We start from the raw sequence: 22,685 nt of genomic DNA on the forward strand, positions 1-22,685 counted from the left end.
ACGCGTTAATCTCTACTGGTCCGATTTGAAAAATTGTTTCGGTGTTAGATGGTCCATTTATCGAGCTATATCTATATCATCACGCTAGGACCAACAGGAGCGGAGCCACGCGGGTAAAACCGCAGGGCGCAGTTAGTATATTATAAAAAGAATTATCTAGCATATAAGTTTAAAAGTAGTACGTGTGAAGTGCAACAATATATGACCGCAATAAGCGACGATATGAACAAATTTCCCACGACTTATTTTATTTAATATGATATACAGTATACAATATACAATACACATAGTATGATATCCCTAATATAACATTTACCTTATAATATAAAATATAAGGTCAACGATCAACAGAAAGATACATTGAAAACTTGTTATTTGTTGATGCTAAATAAAGAGGTAATTATATTTCATAATACCTACTGCTGCACTCTATAATTTATTACTTTTACCATTTTGAACATAATATAAATCGATAATTTTAAACTAAAGAACATATTATAAAGCGTTGACCAATTGAAAAAAAATTACATCAGTTACACCATAAGAAAAAAAAAAACGAACAACTTTAGTCTTACGAAACTTCGTCGTACAAATTCTTGACCTTTACTTGTCATTTAAACACCTACAACTTGTTTATGAGCTCAAAAGACTATCCATAAACAAAATAGTCTGGCCACTAACGGCCAAACATCGCCATAACATAACGGTAAGTGTAAATTCTCACCATCTCACCACTAAACTCTTATAATAAACAGCACGAATCCCTTATCATTTAAGCCCGCATCAATCTAGCCAGTAACAAGGTAAAGTTACAACTACAAGGATCACGATTCTCTCTGATCGTGACCATTCTGTGGAGCACATCTTTAAAACTGGACTTGCACAATTAAAACTCTAGACTCTCATAGAACTTTTCTCTCCTATTGATAAGCGATCAATTTAAGAGGTGTTATTTGTTAACTGTAGCTTTAATGTGAATCTAGATTAATATGTAGTAGGTCGTCTTGTATGTATTTTACTGTTCCCACATTTTATGTAGTATTTGCAATACGTAACAGAAAATACGTAGTACTAAAGGGAAAGGGAAGACAGGTGTGTTTTGAAGAAGGACAAATTTCGACTCGTGTAACCACATAGTATAATATTTTAAACATCAATGATAAAACAATCGAAGTTAGCAATTATTGTAGATATAATTGCTTAAGTAAGTGGAATTCATAATAAAATTGGTATCAAATTTATAATAAGCATCTTAACGAATCATAAGCTTCGAACAGTTTTAAAAGAAACTTAATCTACGAATGTACAACTGCTCAAGAATTAGTCTCCAAATAACACAGAAACAATTACGAAATGAACTGTTACCTCAAAAATTCCATAAGCCTTTAGATACGGTATGATTACTCAACACGTTAAGCTATCAACGAGGTACTGAGAAAACTAACAGAGTGCGTGATGGGCTAGCCCTCATTGGTCTGCTCATTTCGTTAAGGGGAAGCTATGTACTTAAAGTAATTAATTACCTGGGTAATGTTTTGGTGACTTGATATAGGATTTAAGTTCAATTGTTGAAAGGTAAATAAATGTTCTATTTCATTTAGAGCTTCGCATCTGAATGGTAGAATTTTCAAGGAATGACAGTTGTATGAATGAATAAAATGAATGTTGGATGGATAGGATGAAAGGTACATGAAAACTGAAAGCTGAATAAATAACAGCTAATGTATGTAAAGAAATAGATTCCATAACCTAAGCGGCGAATAACATTCCTTCTTACATTTTTTATTGACAGAAACACATGCTTCACATGATTTTATTGAGAAACGATTAAAATATACCTCCATAATATAATTCCAGAAACCAATTTAGTAGAATTAAAAATCCGAATAAATCATACTAAACAGTTCTACCATAAAACATTGCCCTTTTTAACTATATCTAAAAATATCTTGAAATACATATCCAAAGCTTGCAAAATGTTAGAACACGCAACTGTCACATAATAGTGCTAATGAAAACGGTTTGACAGTCACGTTCTGTAGAATTCACCAAACCTTCTATTTACCTATAACACACATAACTTTACGTAACAAAAACATAGAAATTACGCAGTTGGAAATCGATTGTTATTCTTTTTGAACAATACCAGATACTGGTCTTAAAATCTTGTTGTTTATTTTGAAAAAAATGTCCAAAATAAATAACAAAGGCGTATGCTGACGTAAGTAAGCATCCTCGATATGGGCGTATTACAAAGGTATTATAAATTTACAGACTTCCAGATGAAGTTCCAAAATTTTAACGAGGTAAAAGTCGAAGACAGTAAAGTGACCGAATTCTAGAAGGAACCAAAATTCCTTCCCACTAATTATTTTATTTAAAGGTCATAAAGACAAAAATACCTCAAAGGAAATTCACAAGCTATTCTCAACAATAACGCTATTATACCTCTAATATTCAACATTCACATCAGTTCACATCAGATGTTTAAAATGTCACTGAACCGAATTTTGTTTCAGTTTTGCCGGCTTAATTGTGCGTACTTACTTCTAAGGCAAAAACAAAAAATGTAGTAGCACATATTAAGATATGTACTACGTTTAAAAAAAAGTCAATTAAAGTAAGTTAAAGTACAGATGAATGCATGATTTGACAAAAATGCCTAGTTTTGTGTTAGCTAATTCCCATTTCTCTATCTTATTCAGCACTAGCTTCCGCCCGCGACTCCGTCCGCGCGGATGTCGGTCTTCGCGTGGATGGTTATTTCTCCATTTTGAGTACCTCTGTCAATAACATCTTATAAATATCTATTGGACCCAATTCCCAAATACGGCTAGGCCTATAATAATACGCAACGTGTGTTCGCGGTTCTACGGAACAACGTCTATGGATAAAACTGAAAAATTAAGATAAATTTTTTCTACGTATTTTTCCAGGATAAAAAGTATCCTATTTTACGCCCAGGATAATAAGGTATAATTATACCAAGTTTCATCGAAATCGAACCGCTAGTTTTCACGTGATGCCTTCACATACAGACAGACAGACAGACAGACAGACAGACAAAAATTTTTTTAATCACATATTTGGGTTTGGTATCGATCCAGTAACACCCCCTGCTATTTATTTTTTCAATATTTTCAATGTACAGAATTGACCCTTCTACAGATTTATTATAGGTATAGATATTACGAATAGAGTATCATATGAAAAAAGAGAAGGAAAGGAGAACTAAAATTTAATGTAGTAATCTTGAGATTTAGAGAAACTAAATGTCTTCTATACGAGCAATAACTTTACAGTAAATTCACATAAACTACTCCCCTAAATAAAAATGTGTATTCCAAAGCCAAACTTCCAAAAACATGTAAATTTGAACACGCAAATCTCCTTTAGTGAAATAAATATCAATAAAGGAACAAAGGACTCTTTATATAATGGCTTTTTCTTCGACGTTTCCTAGTTTGTTAGACGTATCCTTGCATGATAACATACTATTTCAAACGATTACTAATAGACTTTCAGAACTCGTGTAACTTTAAATTACTTTGCGAATTAATTACAAAACATTACATATATACATATTGTTACATTATTCTTGTGTGTAATTTAATTAAATTTAGGTATTTCTGAAAGATAAATGTTTGAAAGAAGAAAACGTTTTTAAAAGGTTGCAGTTATTTTTCCCTACAATTTATTTCGTAAGTGACTTAAAATGTATTTTAAAAATAGCAGTCCGTGATTCAACAAGACAATCAAATGAACCTAAAAAAACAAATGTATTGAAAGCGTTTTCCTTCAGTCTATATTAGTGTTATTTTCGGCATCGTAAATTTCTTGTGTCTTTATAGGTCAAGAGCTCTTATTGCGTCGACTTCTGATGTACAGATAGTCGATAGTTAGTATTTTATTTCGATTGTTGGAATATAGATCTAATTATAAATTCAGGCACTGTAATCAAATTCTTTCAATGGAATGGTTATATCATGTATATGTATGGATTTTATTACAAAAAATACCAAGTTATCGGACGTTAAAGCAATCCCATTCAATCCCTACTGACTTTTGTATTACGCAGAACTTTCTCAATCAAATTATATTTTCCATTCAGCCCTCGCTTTTTAAAATTAAATACAAAGTTCTTTGAAGTTCATCCCATTTCAACTCAAGGGCACATTAAATATCGTTAATAAATACTGAATTTTCGATTAGGCCCACCAATGCTTTTATCTGGCAGTCAGTTTATTTTAACTGTGTTTTGTATATACGCTTACGCGAAAATTACGAGCCAATTAAATTTTTAACGCGATGGGTATTTTTTATAGTATTCGATACGATATCGTTACGGCAGAAAACTTCACGATTAATACGAACAACGAATATAATTAGTGACTCTAAGGTGAAACGCCTTTGGCGTCGTTTGTCTAGCCTATTTCACGTCCTTGCTGGACATGTTGTATAAAAGTAGTTTAACATGAACTGAAACACTAGAATTTGACAGGTGGCTTCACCTATATGTTTCACGTGCCTTATACAAGTTTCCATCTCATATATCATCATTCATCTACTTCGAATTTTATTACCGCCTGCCGCCTATAAAGTATCATACAGAAGTTCCCAAAAATCGGCTTAGGCTGTTACTACGGATCAAATTTCAGTTATCAGATTTTACGTAGGTATCTAACTGATATTTAGTTAAGCTTGTTATATTGAATTTAAATACTGAATTTCAAACGTTTCGTTAACGTTACGTTCAAGTAGTTATGTCATTTCAGGTAGTCATGAAAATATTAAAAAAATTACCAAACGACACTTCCTCTATTTTATTTCAAAAGACATACGATATCGTCTCGGACATTATAAGAACGCTTTTATATAAAAATATTTCAATAAAACCTCGAGTGACGTTAATTGAATGTATGTCAGTATGTTTGTATAATATTCATGTTTGAATTAATATTTTCTCACTTCAATAATTTCAATTGTTTATTTGATTAAAATATTTAATTTTGCACATCATAAATAAAATTCGTTGTGTTTATACAGTCAATACAATTGTTTTGATAGAAAAATACGAATGTATAAAACTAAAGTTTAGATAGAAATTGGGAATGTTTAAAAAAATAAAGTTCGGTACTTACTGGTCGGTCGAAACTTCGACACGTCTGTGCCACATTTCTCCCTGTTGTACAAAAGTTTCTTGCAAACACGCCATGGTCCGAAGTATCCTTGGTCGAAGTTTGGATTCTCCACTGAAACAAAGAGATAACATTAAATTTAAATGTCCAAACACATTATACTTTTAAAACTTATTTTAGATATTTTAGAATATCTATACGTAAGTATATGTCTAGACTTATTTATTATCGTCTAAAATCTCACTCTATCTCTAGATGATTATAATATTGAAGAGCTATAAAAATTGATGACTTGTATGTTAATTACGCAATTCATTAAGACAAAACGTGAGGTATCGACTTTACCATGGATATTTTTCTACTTTATAACATTAGTAACAAGTAACATACTATTATATGAATTACTAGCAAACCGGGCGAACACCAGAGACACCTTTTCTTTGCTATAAACCTCACGGAGCCCGAGACATTTCCAACGAATGCAAAACCGTGGAAATCGGTTCGTGCATTCTGGAGTTATAGCATCAGGAAGGAAAACCCGACTTATTTTTATATATTATATGAATTATAATAATCATATTATACTTTTCTTAACAAGAAGATAAACGGACGCTGGACACGTCATACTACACATATTGACACAGTAAAATTATTAGTTTGATTTCTGGAACCTCAAGACTGGATAAGATCATGAATTAAGTAATATTAAACCTTCATCACCCAACACAATAACTACATTACAATGCTAAAATAGGTAGGAAAGATGGGCAATTTTAATTAAAGAAAATCATATGGCTTCATACTCATAGGTGCATTATCACAAACACGATATTTTCTATTCCGACTCATCACGGGCTACCAAGGCGGACATTTACCACCTGATTAATAAATTGCTTGTGACATAACGAAGAATCTCGTACAAGGGCGATGACTAACTCAATGAAGCTATTAATTACTTATTCAGTCATGATAATTACACAAACCACAATGATAATTGGTGAGCGAAAAAAACCTGTAGATAATTTCTGCTGTAACTTTTATTGAATGGCGCCTTGGGAAACAATTGCGAGTTAAAATTGTGTTATAACTTTTATTATTACGGGAGATGAATTTGAAAATATTAAATTTTGTTTATTATTTCAAACAAGTATGGAAGTTTTTTTTATGTACCTATATTCCTACATTGTAAAACTACAAATTGACGATATTTAGTAGTTAATAAAATTTACGATGAACATAAACATATAATATGTAAATGATTACACGTATAAAATGTTTTGACTTCCCTTTTTACATGAATTGTTGTTGTAGTTATTTTACACACAATGAGCTAATCCCTGTGTAAAAATAAACAATAATTAATTAATGCTTATTGTTTTGACCTCACCTGTCTTTGTAAGTTATTATTGACATCACCATATATGACGTGACATGTTTTGTAGTTGTGTAATTTTTATTTTATTTAATGCTTAGTTTCGAATGAATTTATGATAATTAATTTTAATTATGATCATTAATAAATACATATTGAATACTAGTGGTCCGCCCCGGCTTCGCCCGTGGTACATATTTCGCAATAAAAGGTAGCCTATGTCCTTTCTCGGGTATTAAAATATCTCCATACCAAATTTCATGCAAATTGGTTCAGTAGTTTAGGCGTGATTGAGTAACAGACAGACAGACAGACAGAGTTACTTTGACATTTATAATATAAGTATGGATGGATGACAGAAAGAAAAATAGAAACAAATGCTTTTTGTTAAGATTTTTAGTTACTGGAAAGATATTTTCTGTAACAGTACCTACGTCTATTAAAATATCTTCATAAACATTCGTAAATCAGTATCAAATACACGCTAACTAGGTTGAAATGATCCTGCGAATTGGCAACTATCTAATTTGTACCGAGGTTTAGCTGACATTAAGTATAATTTACCAGTTTTATTTCACGTGAGAAACAACAACCACAGATTGGTTTCATTCATAAATAAGTGTTTAAATTATTTTCAATGAATAATCTATTATGGGAAGATTTCTGCAAAGTTTAAATAGTATCTGCAACTTCCCTGGCGTAGGTAGTATCCCTTAGTGCCGATCTGTTATACTATATATATTTAATCTATCCTGTGCAAAATTTCATATGGATCAGATCAGCACATTTTACAAACATTATTTCATAGTTCATACATGCGCCAAGACATCCAACCTCAAGAACTTTCGTACGTTTATCTAACAACCCACCAGGCAGATGATTTTGAAATTATTCCGATAGTAGTTTAAACATTATGAAAACCTTTACAAAAGAACTGTACCCTGTTCTACTTATGCCCTATATAACGAGGGGTGCGGTGACATGATTGGTGGGAGCGTGACCCATTTTCTTTTGGACATTAAAAACGCGAGGTTCGTTCGACTGTCTGCCCTTATTTTACCCGACGCAAAGACATTCTTGATAGTTACTGTAAAGCTCCTCACGGATATCCCGAGTTGGAAAGGCAAATTTTTATTTAAGTCAAGATCGAAATCGGCCTTTTTGTGTTATATCATAGATATATGCTAATTTATATAAATCTCGTGTCACAATGTTTGTCCTCAATTGACTCCTAAACCACTTAACCGATTATAATAAAATTCGCACACCATGTGCAGTTCGATCCAACTTGAGAGATAGGATAGTTTAAATCTCAAATCGTTTTAGAGAAAGCGGGCGAAGCCGCGGGCGGTAAGCTAGTGCTAATTTATATTTCTTATTATTTTAACTTCCAAAATCGTGTATTTCTTTCCAATCTCCAGTTATATCTTAGTATCCTTATGACCTTCTTTCGTCATCCTTTACGTGACTCGTCGTCTTACAAAAAATGTAATGGAATAGAAAAGCAAACTACGTGTGTATATCAATTAATATTTAACAGCTCTAAGTAGTAAAAAGAAAGTAAATAAGATTAAAATATAGGGTAAGCTTTATCACCATTTTACGATTCCAAAGCGTGTAAGGTAATCGGCAGGTGCATAATATGTAAGCATGAAGTATTACGCCGTACCAAATGTTATATTGAAGTTTGAACAACTCAAGCTACTAAACTAGGATTGGATATGAGACACTATGTACCGAAAATGCATTATTTCAAACGTGTATCATCGACCATTGTCATAAATTTTTGGCAATACTAGTCTTTTTGACATTCCTATACGTAAATACCTTAGATTACAAAATAAAAGACAGATGGAGCGTTGCCGAACTAAACCGAATAATTTATCGTCATTTTCAATAAAGCTATGTGTGCTGTCATTTCACCGCTGCACTGTACGTACACGGTGCTTCTGTGTGCGTGTAATGTTGCCAGATATTGAAAAATTTCCCAAATTTTTCCCCGACTACGCAAAAAAGAGGGTTATGTTTTTCGAGTTTATGGATGTATGTATAATATTTCTTTGACACGCCCTGCAGTATAAACCGTTGTCCGATTTTGAGTTGTGAGGTTTCATTGCAATGATCTGAATTATTATGTTTGTGGCGGTAGTGACGTAGGCTATATACATAAATGAGAAGTCAAGTTTTAATTTTTATTTAAATTCTTTTATTACATAAAGTACCTGCCTACTAAAGTTATATATGGACAAAAAAATTGTATTCAATTTTTTATTAAATAAATTACATAAAAAAAGTTTCAATATTAACTATAATAATTATATTATTTTTTATTTTTCATAATATATGAATACGAATAGCGGTACTTTTTAGTCGAGAATACGGGACACTTTATTTTCATCATATCCATCATGGAGTTCACATAAAATCGCTAGCGAAAACGACTATGACGTTTTTAAGCTTTATAAAAGTAACAAAATAATGTATTATGCTTATTAAAATAATCTAATAATTATCATGAACCTTTAGTGCACTATACAAATAATCACATTCACGATCGAAAAATCCAACAGCATTACCCTGAAGATCCTTTAACCATTTTACCGTTTTACCAATAAAAATGGCAAATTCATTTTCAAAATACTGGCAACATACGTTGAAGTTTTGTATTCCTTCATATCTGTAAAATTATTATTCGTATTAAGGCGAGGATTTCCGATTATTGCCCTTTTTTAGATTAATTTTAAACAATGAAATATTCATTATTTTCGACTGGAAAAAATATATTTTACACACAAAGATCTATTTGAAGGCAGAGTGTCGTCGGTAACACGATATCAATTACTTTGTACGATCAAAAAAAATCGGGAAGTCAACCCGTTTTGCGCCGTTTTTTTCAATTTTATAGGTGTGTTTAATAACATAGACATTTTGAAAATGCATATTTAGGTAGGTATTACTATTACGGAGGGCAAAGTGTCATAAAATATTGAAGAATGAATATAGTTTAAATCACATAAAAAAATAAACCAAGATACGCGCGAAATCGAGGCCGCGCGGTCCTTCAAATGCCCGCGAGGCTTTGTTGAGGTAAGACCTGTGTCGAGTCGTGCGCTCACCGACTCCCGCCGCCGTGAATTTTTGTTAAAAAATTAAAAATAAATAAACGACAAAAGAGGGACAGTATAGATAATAACAGTAGAGGTACTCGTGTGTATACAGGATTATTGTTGGACCTCCCGCCATATTTGAATCAGTTGTTCAGACCATGAAACTGAACACCTTTTACAAAGAAACATGCACGAGTCGAAATGAGAAAAAATCCTTCCATAGAAAACTACTCGATCATGTGGTCGGTTTTGTATTGGAAGTCTGATTTTTTTTTACTTTTTAATGTTTCTTTGGAAAAATTGTTCAGTTTCATGGTCTGATCTGAACAACTGATTTAAATTTGGCAGGAGGTCCTAAAACCACCCTGTATATCTACTTGTGGGGTGAAATAATTATAATGGAATATTTAATTCGTAGGTTGTCAGATGAGGGTAGAAAGTCTACACAGTGTGGACTTACTTTCAGCCAGTCCAGGGTGATCAAAATGTCCAGCCGGTGCTGCGAACTCGACAACTAAATATTGAAGAATTTTAAAAGATCAACTTAGATATAACAATAACGTTCTATGATCATCGGCCAACATAAAGGATTTCCAATTAAAACCCAGCTACATTGCCATTATTGTCATAAGTGTTTATATATACAATAAAATACTCAAGAGTATTTTAAAAGGATAGAGTATTAAAAGGCATATAAATATAGAATAAAAAATTGCAGAATTATTGCATTGGTTGCATTGCATTGCAGAATTATTTAACTGACACTCTGTTACTGACAACTGACATGTAAGGTAGACAATACTTAATTAATTTATGTTTTGACAAAACATGCCTTATTTAAGAATTTGTGTTTAATTTAACTTGCGTTGTTTTTGAAAAAGTGGCCAAGAGCATGTCGGGCACGACCATTCCGTAGTCATTGCATATCACGGACCTGCGAACTGCACTGTTTGCTATTAATCTTTAGCTTAAAAACCTACCTGCGCCTTGTTTATTTATGTTTAAAAAAAAATTATAAAATTAAAATAACGATTATTTCATTTTTGTATCCTATAAATAATATGTATTCGTATTTAATAAATATATTCGAATTTAATAAATATGAAAGCCACTGATATTACTGAATATTTTATACTGTGGCGGGCGGCGGGGTCACGCAAGTTCATCTTAGACGCGCGCGCGCGAGATATATTTCGCGCGTTCTGGGACAGCAAAAATGCCTAATACTCCGGAAAATCCTAGCCTTAAAGAAATAAATCAGCCAAATAATCTACAGAAAACCTGTGAAACGATGTTTTATCTTTTTTTTTGTTTTCGGGAACAAATTTTACAGCGTTTTATTATCACAAGAAGGCATTTTTTTACTAAAATTGCAAACCCTTTTTGACGTATTGCATGACACTACCTATATGCGCTATAGCACTGGTGCAGCGACGTATTTGTTTTTGATTTCGTATTTTCTTTGACAAGGGCGACGGGCGGTTGTCATGCTCCATCTGTACTTTATTTTGTAATCTAAGGTAAATACATCCTCTAGCAGATAGTACAGGATGGAGGTAGTTTTATATATGTCAATTACCTACATTTAATGTAAACAAGCTTAAGCTCATGCAGTGAGCATTTGTTTATATTTTTCAAGTAAATAATTGTTTCCACTAATAAAAACAAATAGGCCGATTACCAAACCGAAATACCTATATATTGGTATTACTGTTGCATATCAACCAATCTTAAACAGGTTAATAACGGTAAGATAACACTTTATTCTTATAGAACACGTACTACAATACAAACGAACGTGTTGAGCCTTTCAACTAATGATATGTATCGGCTATTAGGTACAAGACAGAAACGCGTCAAGAACATGATTTGCAATTGATATAAGCGCAACAACAGTTGACCAGTCACCACAGAACATTGCCGCAAATGAATGTCTGTTTGTTTGAAGTCCAGCTATCGAACAAGGTTGGGTCACCTTCAACCGGAGAAGTCGCGACGGATAATAATTTAAGATATGATTTTTGTATAGAGATATTTAGGAGGCTAGAGAACGACATACGCGGTGAAACATCTCATGCCCATAGGAGTTATCCTTGAGTGTATTTTCAATTTTGAGGGATTCAGCGTAATACGCAAATGAAAAAAAAAGAAGTTGTTAAGAAGTACCGTGTCATAAAAATATCGTTATGACTTTGCATTGAAGAGTGGTGCGAACTGCCCCTATACTTATCCCCTGTCTTTTCTTTCATCTGTGAAAGCTACATCACAGGCTGCAGTACTAATTACCCACAGCACGTCTTCTAAAATCTGAGTGGCACATTTGCACCTCATTAACACTGAGTCACATGTCAATTGTCCGACCTTGTGCGGTTCAAATGTTTCAACCCGCTTTCTTACTCATACCGTTTTTAATTGGCTCATTCATGCCAACTTTAGATGCATTGATAGCTATTGAGGCGCTAGATTGCGTTTGCATATAATGTAGGATGTATTCACATCCTTAGAAGAATTGGGAAAGTTACTAGTATGAATATTTGATAATCATGAGGATTTTGTTAACTAAACTTTGAAACACTTTTAGACTGAATGGATATCAATATATATGAAACCATCCTATCTATTTTGCACATTAACATATTTGATGTATTGTTAAATATGAATATTAAAAAGGGCTAAATTATTCGCTGTTTCAAGCGCTTCAAGCAGTTTTATTACATATACAAATTACAATAGATGGAAGAATTATCCTTGCATTTTTATAGCCGTTAACATCTGATCAAAACAAGATATTAGTCACACATTAATATGTACGACATAACGCATACACTTGGTTGTATGTATGTACTTACATATATTGGTACAAAATTCAGTATGTCACTAGAATTGCAGTCAACGGCTAGAAGTGATTCATAGGAATCGATACCTTTGAATATATAAATAATTATATGGATGAAGATATACGTAATGACACCTGTATGTAATGTGATACATGTTTTAAGGTTAATAATGGTGGATTTAGGAAACTTTTCTATAAATTCTCGTTGGTTAGTGTCTAGTGATAAACGTAATTGTAAAGGGTAATTTGTTTGTAATATAATATCATTGGTAAGGCCGAAGACTTTACCGTATCAAGGGGTAGTTCTGTATATTGTATAGTTCTACAAAGAATTTCCTTGTGACCTGGAGCTTGGTATTTGCTTTCCCTGTATCTTCCCTTTCAATTAAATATCACTACAGAGTGTTAATTAATTAAAATTTGCTCTTGTCTAAAAGAACAAGCTACCAAAACAATACTGAAAATAGAATGTACACCATTAATTGCACCTGACCTCTTATTGGTAACAACAACACGCTAACTTTAAAATCAAGGAAAAATTACTAAAACAACAAGATTATGTTTTTAGTTTTTACCTGTTAATTTAAAATGTTCTACAGAATTGTTATGATTATAATTGAATATTTTTATTGCGTGTCCATTGTCAGAATACAAGAAAATACAAGAAAATTTCCTATTAACTAGTAGTGCCTGAATCAAATAGGCTATGTTCCGTAAATTAAAAAGAAAAAGTGCATTTGCTTTTATATTACATTAATAAGTTTGTAAAAACATCCTACTAGTTCAGGATACATCGCCCATTTTTGCAAGTTACTACTATCAAGCTAATTTTCCGTTTGTAGCTTTATTTTGATGAGACGCCCAATAATTTCGTGTACGAAAGTCTCGATTGTGGTAGCTAACAGAGATAACAAGGATAAAAATTTTTGATTTGATGGTTCTCAAATATTTATTACTAGCTGAATTTTTTTTTTTGTTCAATCTCAAGATAATTACCTAAATTATTCGAAAAAATATTTGTCCTACAAAATCTATGGTTTGTTCAAAGAGTCCCCCTTTCCAAAGTGTATCGATAACGAGGTCATCATAAATGATTACTAACAAGCTGATTTTTTTGTTTTCACTTAGTTAATGTTTATATAATTCAACAGACATATTGTCCTACAAATTGCGTAATAAATATTTGAGAACCATCAAATCAAAAAATTATATCCTTGTTATCTCTGTTAGCTACCACAATCGAGAGTTTCGTACACGAAATTATTCGGTGTCTCATCAAAATAAAGCTACAAACGGAAAATCAGCTTGATAGTAGTCACTTGCAAAAATGTGCGATGTATCCTGAACTATACGTCATACAATATTATATTCACGTTTTAATTAATTTATAACTTTTTACAAAAATGGCTTCGCATTCGACTATAAACTCGTGACTTCTAACTTCGAGCACAATGTCGCAACATTTCTCTCTTCTAAAAGGACGAATCACGCTTCCATACAAATCAGCAGTCAATTGAATTACGTAGTCACTGACAATGGATGATGCTTTTGCATCAATGCATTCGTGAGTTCTGCTTACAGCTGTGTACAACAGTAAAAATATACGAACGGTACGGAAACTTTGACGAAACGTTCGAAACCTATTAAGCACACAAACATTATCGTCGAGTCTCCAAAGGGTACTCCGAAGCGGTTGGCCGCTTAGAAGTCTCTCAAAATTTAAATACAAGTTGCGTATGCAGTTTGTGTGAGTGAGCCGTTTCGAACGTTTTTTAGGGAGTTTCGCTACTGTTCATATCTATTTACTGTGTGTTTACTGAACAATAACTCGTAAAACGCAAGGCGATAATTTTAACGATTGTACCACATTCTACTGAGCGCCGGTAAACCGATAGCCTAGTTCGCATCTAGACATAAAACTGCATTGTGGAAGGTAAATTCGCGGCGTAAATTTTTTATTACACTGATGGTTGATATCGATTGGTTGGCGCCTTTTATTGTAGACTTTGTAATAACTAGAATTATAGGTTGATGAAATATTTTCTTTATAAATGGCTTGATAGAAATGCGGGACTTTCAAAGAAGTAAAATAGGCGATTGGTGTGATTTAATATTTATGGTATTTTAATTAAGTTGCCTTTGTATGAAAAAGAAAGTTACAAAGGAGTGATTAAATATAACGATATGCTGAAAATATCGGACAAATGATTAATTATGTCAATGTGAATGCAATCGAATTATAAAAATAATCGTACACTAAGATAAAAGGTATAATAACTATTTTCATTTTTTTGCAGTCTAGCATACGCAAGATTTGAACGCCTGCTAGTAAATAAAGTAATGCCATATAATATAATCCTAATAAAATAAACGATTTTTGTTCAGTTTTTTATAATATATCAACTGTCAAATACTAAATTCTGTCTCGCATTTCATTTTGCATTGAATTCGTCTGCTATTGAATACTAATCTCAAAACAAAGGCTTGTAAAAAATGCTTTCCTAACATTATGTGCCAAACTTTAGCCGAGGTCGGTGACTGTCAGTCATTGTATTAGCATCGTCATCGTGATATACGCACTTTTCCAGAGATGGATTAAGTTGTATAAGAAAAGAGAATATATTTTATCTAATGTAAAAAATCTTGAGAGAATGTACTTATTTTTAATAATGTTTATTATACTGTCACCGTGTGTTGAAGGAAAATAAGTTATTAAACTTATAATGCTATTGTCAAAGTTTTATATTTTCTAAAGTGTTAAGTATTTTTCTATTGTATAATCATAATTCATAAGCAATACGAAACATTCAACTTATTAACAAAAAAGTCATTGTGAAAGCTCAAGCAAGCTGGAAAGGAAGTACTTTTTATATTCTCTCACACAAACATACAAATATACAAACATACAAATATCAGAACAAATTTCATAAAAATACAAGGAAAAATACTTGAAGGAGATAGTTAAAGTTACTCTGGTGAATCCGTACCTACATTATACACGTTGTTTGACAAATCGATAGGCAAACAACAAGTTCCATTGTATATTTTGTTGGTGAAGTTGCAGCAAAAAGCGTTCATTCGTGAATACGTACCTGTATTGAAGATTTTAACTGTATTGTGTATTGACCAATATTTCGACATCAAAACAGTAGGATATTTAAACAACAATGCATACAATTAGAGATAACTTTCCACTTTAAATTTGCTGAGACATAATCTGGTTGCCTATCAAACTATTGCATATTACATGTTTTCTTACAGAGATAAAAAGCGTGTGTAGGTACTTTGTGCTCAAGTTACTTCGCAACAAAAAGAAAATAGATAAAGCATCATAACTACCAGATATAAAGCTTCTAGTTTAGTACTACGTCGTCCGTATCATTTTTAGTATTTGTACGATTAATATCGAAATAAATATTTAAACTAGCTACTTACTTAGAACGTATTTTTAGGGTTCCGAGAACTAAACTAATTTCACAGGTCTTCCTTTAAAGACATGGCTAAAGTGGTAAAAAAACTTAACAGAATTATATTTAGGTTAACATCCCGTTTTCCAATTTTGTTTGCGCGCTTCCGTCTTTGTTGGTAAAGTATTTTGTAGTACGTGTTGTTTGCTTATTTTCTTTTGATACAATGTATCGGATCAACGTCCTCTTACAATTCATTATTGACCTTCTACTTATACTATTATCAAAACAGGTACGAGTTAAACCACGTCGTACGCAAAACCTTACTTATTTAACCCTATTACAATAAGCAGATTATTTTTAGGTAGTTTTTTGTCACTTACCAATACATTGTAGGCGGTATATTAATGAGATGTCAGTGTATGAAGCTAGGAAAGCTTAATCGATATTAGTAATGGATGATACACAACTAGTTCTAGCGTTAGAAATTACGCTATTAGTATACACTGGATTTAGCTCTCACTGTTCCCATGAGTCTAGCTTTCTTGTCCATTACCATGCAAGTTAATATGAGAATTAGGTTTTTTTAATGACTAATACCTACGTTGATATACGCATTTCTGGTTCCGCGTGAGAATAAGAAGTAAGAAACATACAATAGCAAAATATTAATGCTTTGGGCATCGAAGTACTTATATTTTTCTCAGTACATTGGTAAAAGCACCGGTGTAATATGTACGTATAGATAAATGTGTACATAAAACAGACACCATAAATCATAGCCTTATTTAGTTAAAAAAAAAAACATGAGTTATCAGTATATAGATAAAAAATTTATATTTCAGGCTACGTTTTAATAAATAGCTTGCATAATATTTAAAAACAAAGTAGCCATAATATTTTGGGCAACAGACACATTAACGAGAATCATATGTACAGAATCCGGATTTTAATATATCACCAAAGTTGAACGTACGGTATCTAAAAGCAACGCCATAAGCGCAACACTGGTACATCTACAAGTTTTGTGACAAAGGTCTCGGGGTCAACGAACTGTTTGGCGGGCGAGCCACATTTTAAAATGCACCATGGAACGTGGGCATGAGAATGATAAATTCGAAAATGCAAAAAAAACGCGCGAAAAGAATGCCAAATTTTTTGTGTTACGCTTTTATGGCCAGTGCGATAAACGCGAAGAAGGTTTTAAACGGTAATTTTTTTTGTGTTCAAGATGAAGGGACGCGGTATGTTTCTAAAATACAAGTATTAAATGTAACGTAGTTTGTAATAATATATCTGTATAAGCACAAACATAAACAATGATTGCGAAAAAGTTCTAACCAATCACATAACATAAATACAATTTTCTCGCCAGTGTTCCTCTGCAATTCCGCCACACCACTATCAATTATCGTGTCGATCTGTGCACGACTATCAAAACGTTTACCGTACACAAAAACCGATCTATTTCCCGTTAATCTCGAGATAGGGCTTTAGAAAGGTAAAAGTAAGACAATGCAAGTATGGCAGATTCCACGGCTCGCCCTACTTCGCCTGGGAGTGTAACTTCCGTTGATAAATCCGGTTTTTTAACGTTTTGTATTTAAACAAGCGATGATAACAAATTTAGATTCGTATTTAAATACGCGGTTTTAAATGGAATACGTTCGAGAATAACAATTTTACGATTTTTTTAGAAAAACAATGAAATTACTGAATATTTAATTGTTTTGTGGACCAACCAGTACCCAAAATTTACTAGAAATAATTTAAATAATCAGCTTAGTATGTGTATCAGTTCAAATTACCTGCATAAATGACACCATATAAGTGTACATCATTTGAGAAACACTTCATCCTTTATACATATAAATATAGGTAGATACATAAGTATCTACTGAACTGATTTGAATGAAATTTTATGATGAATATGCATGCACGTAAATTCACTTAAATTATATCAAATTGTAAGTTTGAAAATAAGTTATTAGTGATTATTAAATGAAAGGTGATGTGACTGTACTTACAATAATATGACTGCAGGGAGAGTGCTATGTCAGAGTCATCTGAAAGAAGTCTAACGTTTGATATCTACATAGTTTACACTAATTAAATACTAATGTGAGTGTTGCCATTAATAACTAAGGTATTATTATACTTGTGCAATATTTTCAGTGATTCTACCAAAAGGAAGGCATGCTTGAGTATTAATTATGTCGGTATTTTTTTTTACAGTTTTAACTTTTAATAGATATTCATTAATAAGCTTAAGTGATTTTTTTAATACAGTGCAACTAAAACAGACAACAAAGAATATATTGTACATTCATCTTCTGCATGTAATATATTTTTATGAAAACGAGTTGGAAGTATATGTTTATAAGCCTTATTACCAGTTTTATTTAATGTTAAACAAACACATGCAACTTACAGCTATACAGAAATTGTCATAGAAAATTGTGATCTTTTAGCATCTAAGAAATAAATGTATTGAACAATCACCAAGTAACATATATGTATATATTTAACACAAAATACACATAAACATTACAAAAACACTTACAGCTATAAAAATAGCCCCAAGTGGGCAAGCCGACAGCTATGGCACCGACCACAAAGCACATAAACCCAAGTATGACAACCGCCAATGAGTATAGTGTTTTGCCCCTGGCCATGACTGCATCTCAGCCAAACTCGTAGAACCTTCTAGACGGCATCAGGATCTGTACAGGTGTACAGATGACGCTCCACTCATCTGTGGAAATGAGATACTTTAAAAAAAGTAATGCTATAAAATTAAATATCAGATGTAACAAGTGTTTAAACATGCATGTTTTAATTTAGATTCACTTAGGATATTTTTTTGTCTGTTACTGATATTCTGCAATTCATTTTTATTTGAATGTTTGGGCATTCAAAGTGATGGTAGAATAAATAGTAACAGAGCTTATACATATCACTTCCTAATAAGAATTTAAAAATACTATAGATAACCAGCGAAATTGGTAGGTATTAAGTCAGATATAAGATTATATTTTGTTGTTTTAGTTAAATAAGAAAGCAGTATTATATCTTATCTAGTTCAAAATATGCATGTGTAATGTGTATGGGTTTTTACACAAAACAGGGGATTTACCTGGGTAAGTTACGAAAAGTACAATAATTGTTTATCCTTTACCTGTATAGAAAATATAATTTTCAAAAAATGGAATAGAAATTTAGAATTTAGAATTCTAGACAGAGACATAAGCGCAATTTAAAACTTAAAATGATAACAATGTTCTTTATGCAAATGTTTTGGTATTGAGTATCAATTCAATGGAATGTCTCATGGCTAAAGCTTTTACATTCGACTCCTAACGAAACAAGCATGCTGCACGTCTTGTATGCAAATTTTGCATCAAAACATTCATTAAGTTTTGATAATATTCCAATAAGACCACGTCATTTCCATTTGAAATCTTACTGGAGTGAAAATATTTGATTGGTTCTTTCGTTCAATTAAAATGTTTATTCAAGCATGCAATGTTCAATAATTTAGACTACATTACAGTTATTTAGATATAACTTTTACTCACGTTTGCCGGACGAGCATTCACTGAGAAATCACACGCTGTTCATTCGAGTATGCAACAAACTTTTAAAACAACTTTATATAAAATAACATCATCATACAGTGCATTCAAATGCGAGTAACATAACACTTGTTTTCACGTGAATGCACAAGGTTCACTCACTAGGTATTTCAAATTACAACGACACACCTTATGAAAATACCGCTAAAGCCTTAGTTTTGTAACAAACGGTTCGTTATTCACCTTCGTTTTATTAATCGTAATTCTGTACCCACTACTATAACAAACAATATCACCGCGTGCTAACAATATTTAATAATTAATTTGGTTGGTTACACACGAACAATGAATTTAACGGGAATACGGACGTATTCACTGTTACATTTTACAATTGACAACCACTCGCGTCGTGAATTCCTACTGAATGTGATCATGTGATCAGTAAATAAACTGGTTTTGAGTTTGACTGTTAAATCTGGGTTGCCACCTTAGCTTAAACTTCAACTGGAAAACTTTTATATTATGTAGTTTAAAGTACCTATTACAAGATTATACTACTCTTTGGTTTTATGTTGTTTCATATACAAATAAAAATCGAGATTTGCCGACGGATGACGGACGCCTTAAAAATCTCCTTCGCTTATTCGCATTTAGTTCGAATCGCAAAATATTATGATAGTCAGTTATTCAAATGGATTATGTAAGATTGTTGTAAATAGGGAAAAAGCCAAGACATTCAACGATCTGTCATCAAACCAGCTGGCCACAACTGGCATTGGAGTCATTTATGGTCGTAGTCCGTAGAAGGACAATCTCAAAGTTGTAATAAAAAAAATACTACATACACTAGAGCTAGACTGTGCAGTGTGCACCATGGCGCAAAAACCGGTCCGAGTGAGAGCGTTTTTCGTTCCAAATTGTCTCTTTCTAACTGACTGTGACCATGACTCATCAAAATAATGGAAACATTTCTTGAAAAGTACTCCAACATTTATCCGCTCGTAAATGTATGTACATAATATTATTGTTATTATGTATTGATGATACGTTTTTAAATTATTAGTTATAACTTATAATAGGTAAATTTAATGTATGTAAAAGTAAACCAAAATATAATGTACGTATAGAGTACCGTTAAATCAAAGCACCGTTAGTTATAATTTTCATTCATAGCCGAATAATATAATTTTAATCGTAGCCAAATAACTCTTTATATGAGTTAAAATATGATATAGTACTAATAAATTATTATTTATGTTTAACGTTTATTTATAAACAATAATTTTAAAGACTTTTTAAACAACAATCTTTTAGTTAAAGAGATAAAGAAGAATAGATTTTATACCAATTTATTTCGTGAGATGGTACAAACTCAAACAAAATTCATAGTCACCCTAACTACCATTTCTACAAACATTAATGATAAACCAATCAGAAGAATTGTTATAACGTTAGACAAGGACCATTTCCTTTTCGGAGACCTCTCGCTCGAACCGTTTTTAGTTAGCTTACGCATAAAAGGAAAAAGCAACCTTAACTGTAAAGACATAGAGCATATTAGTATATCAAAACAAAATATATTTTTGATTATCTTTCTCTGTCTACGATTGTAGTTAATGTGTAAAATATAATTAATTAATAAACGATCTACATATCAATTTTCCACTTAGTACATATATGTATAAAGTGATAAATTGGTCTAATGGTAATTGAACATTATTGCTCCTTACAGCAAACAAAAATTATTTTTAGTTACAATTCCCTAGTTGCTCGACATCGTTATAAATTACCTACCTACTGTCATTTGCTACGAGGTCATAGTACTATTTTAGTCTTGCAGATGGAATACTAATATAAGTTCCGAGCTTTTGTATTCATCCCGGAAGATTAACAAATCAGTTTTATTAATTAATTAGCTATCAATGTTAAAGTGTTTGTTATTATAATAATATATGTATGCGAGTTTTTTTTTTGTGAACGTATGTGATGAAGTAATAAAATAATGCATATTAAAGTTGTCTGGACTTGTTTACTTTTGTTTTTGTGTAAGCTTTTGCACACTTTACGATTGTTACGTATTTCTTGAGTAATATTTTTAATTTCTAATTAAATAATAATACATTTTTTAATTTCATAGCATCAGTGTCTTCTAATCCAGTGTCAGTATGTATTTTATTTCTACATTATAAACCAATGGTGTTGTGTTTTTGTGGGAAGATTATTAAAGTTATTAAATTTTAGGGACATATCAGTGATTGTGGAGAACATGGTGACTGCATTTCTAGCCCTGACGAATGTAATAAAAAGTGTGGATGCGACGTATATTCAGCGTACGTATATACAATAAATTATTAGTCTAAGTTATTAGTATCATTTTGTTTTTTCGTAGATAATTGTTTTTCCTTTAAATAAAATTGAAAATTTTATTTTAGCGTGCTGTACTATAATGAAACTACTAAAGAATGTGATATAAATGTTAAATTACTTTTGGAAACATTAACTGAAAAATATAATACGCAAGGTAGGTAAAATCTTATCAAAATAGTGAAGTTACTTACTTGACTTTATTATGTTATCCATTTCCATTAATTGATTTTATTTAATTTTTACATTATGTTATCCATTTCCATTATTTGATTTTATTTAATTTTTACAGAAAGTGTAATTTCGGAGGCAAATAGAGTATTTAATCACATTATATTATCAGTCATTATATTTGCAGCATGTGCTGGAATATGTGTTTGCTCGGCGTGTTTTTATTGCTGTCACATAAATTATATGTAAGAAATCTTAGAAATTATATCTATTTATTTACGTAAAAATTTGTACAAGTAACGATTATTACGTACGTTACGTAATACTTAAAAAATAAAGTCATAAAGAAGTTTTACTTCTTACGTGTGTACACTAGTACACATTTTTTATTAAAACCTTTAATTTTATTTGAACAATTATTTCAGGGATAATCGTTTGAAAAAGGATGTTGATGCATTGGCGGCTAAATTAAAAAGGGAGAACCGTTATAAAAAAATGCCACATAGGCCGGCACCACCCCAATCAGGAGAAAGCTGCAATATAATCGTTGATAACGCAGGAGTGTATTGTGTTTAATAAATAAATGTTATTTAGATTTGATTTGTTATACATACATTTTCTAAACATGTAATGCCTTTTATTATTTTTGAGATGTTTTTGTGGAGTATCGGATAATTTTGATGGATAAATGGATCAACCATCAACCATTTTCATT

At 31.8% G+C, this 22,685-nt stretch overlaps 2 protein-coding genes across 5 annotated transcripts in view; one reads left to right on the top strand and one right to left on the bottom strand.

Annotated features, from left to right (window-relative positions):
* Nucleotides 1–19,848, bottom strand: part of LOC123701282 — a 32,526-nt gene extending 12,678 nt beyond the window's left edge. The window contains exons 1-4 of one of the 2 annotated variants that reach the window (XM_045648703.1): nucleotides 19,439–19,848; nucleotides 18,424–18,615; nucleotides 17,888–17,926; nucleotides 5,142–5,252 (exon numbers count right to left, since the gene is read on the bottom strand). In XM_045648703.1, coding sequence (XP_045504659.1) covers nucleotides 5,142–5,252; nucleotides 17,888–17,926; nucleotides 18,424–18,535 — 262 coding nt within the window. In that variant the 5' untranslated portion in view covers nucleotides 18,536–18,615; nucleotides 19,439–19,848. The remainder of the gene's footprint in view (nucleotides 1–5,141; nucleotides 5,253–17,887; nucleotides 17,927–18,423; nucleotides 18,616–19,438) is intronic. The other variant, XM_045648704.1, reaches the window with a different exon arrangement.
* Nucleotides 19,849–21,093: 1,245 nt separating this feature from the next.
* Nucleotides 21,094–22,601, top strand: LOC123701303. Of its 3 annotated transcripts, none has more exons than XM_045648727.1 (6): nucleotides 21,094–21,480; nucleotides 21,573–21,598; nucleotides 21,677–21,765; nucleotides 21,868–21,956; nucleotides 22,158–22,215; nucleotides 22,396–22,601. In XM_045648727.1, the coding sequence occupies exons 1-6, from the start codon at nucleotides 21,438–21,440 to the stop codon at nucleotides 22,544–22,546; spliced, it is 456 nt and encodes a 151-aa protein (XP_045504683.1). In that variant the 5' UTR covers nucleotides 21,094–21,437; the 3' UTR covers nucleotides 22,547–22,601. The 3 variants fall into 3 exon arrangements, with proteins under 3 accessions (XP_045504683.1, XP_045504684.1, XP_045504681.1); XM_045648725.1 differs by having other exon boundaries at nucleotides 21,100–21,480; nucleotides 22,092–22,215; XM_045648728.1 differs by lacking the exon at nucleotides 22,158–22,215 and having other exon boundaries at nucleotides 21,097–21,480.
* Nucleotides 22,602–22,685: the final 84 nt, after the last annotated feature.

The sequence above is a fragment of the Colias croceus genome, chromosome 21 (assembly GCF_905220415.1).
Source record: "Colias croceus chromosome 21, ilColCroc2.1".
In the NCBI taxonomy this organism is placed as follows: Eukaryota; Metazoa; Arthropoda; class Insecta; order Lepidoptera; family Pieridae; genus Colias; species Colias croceus.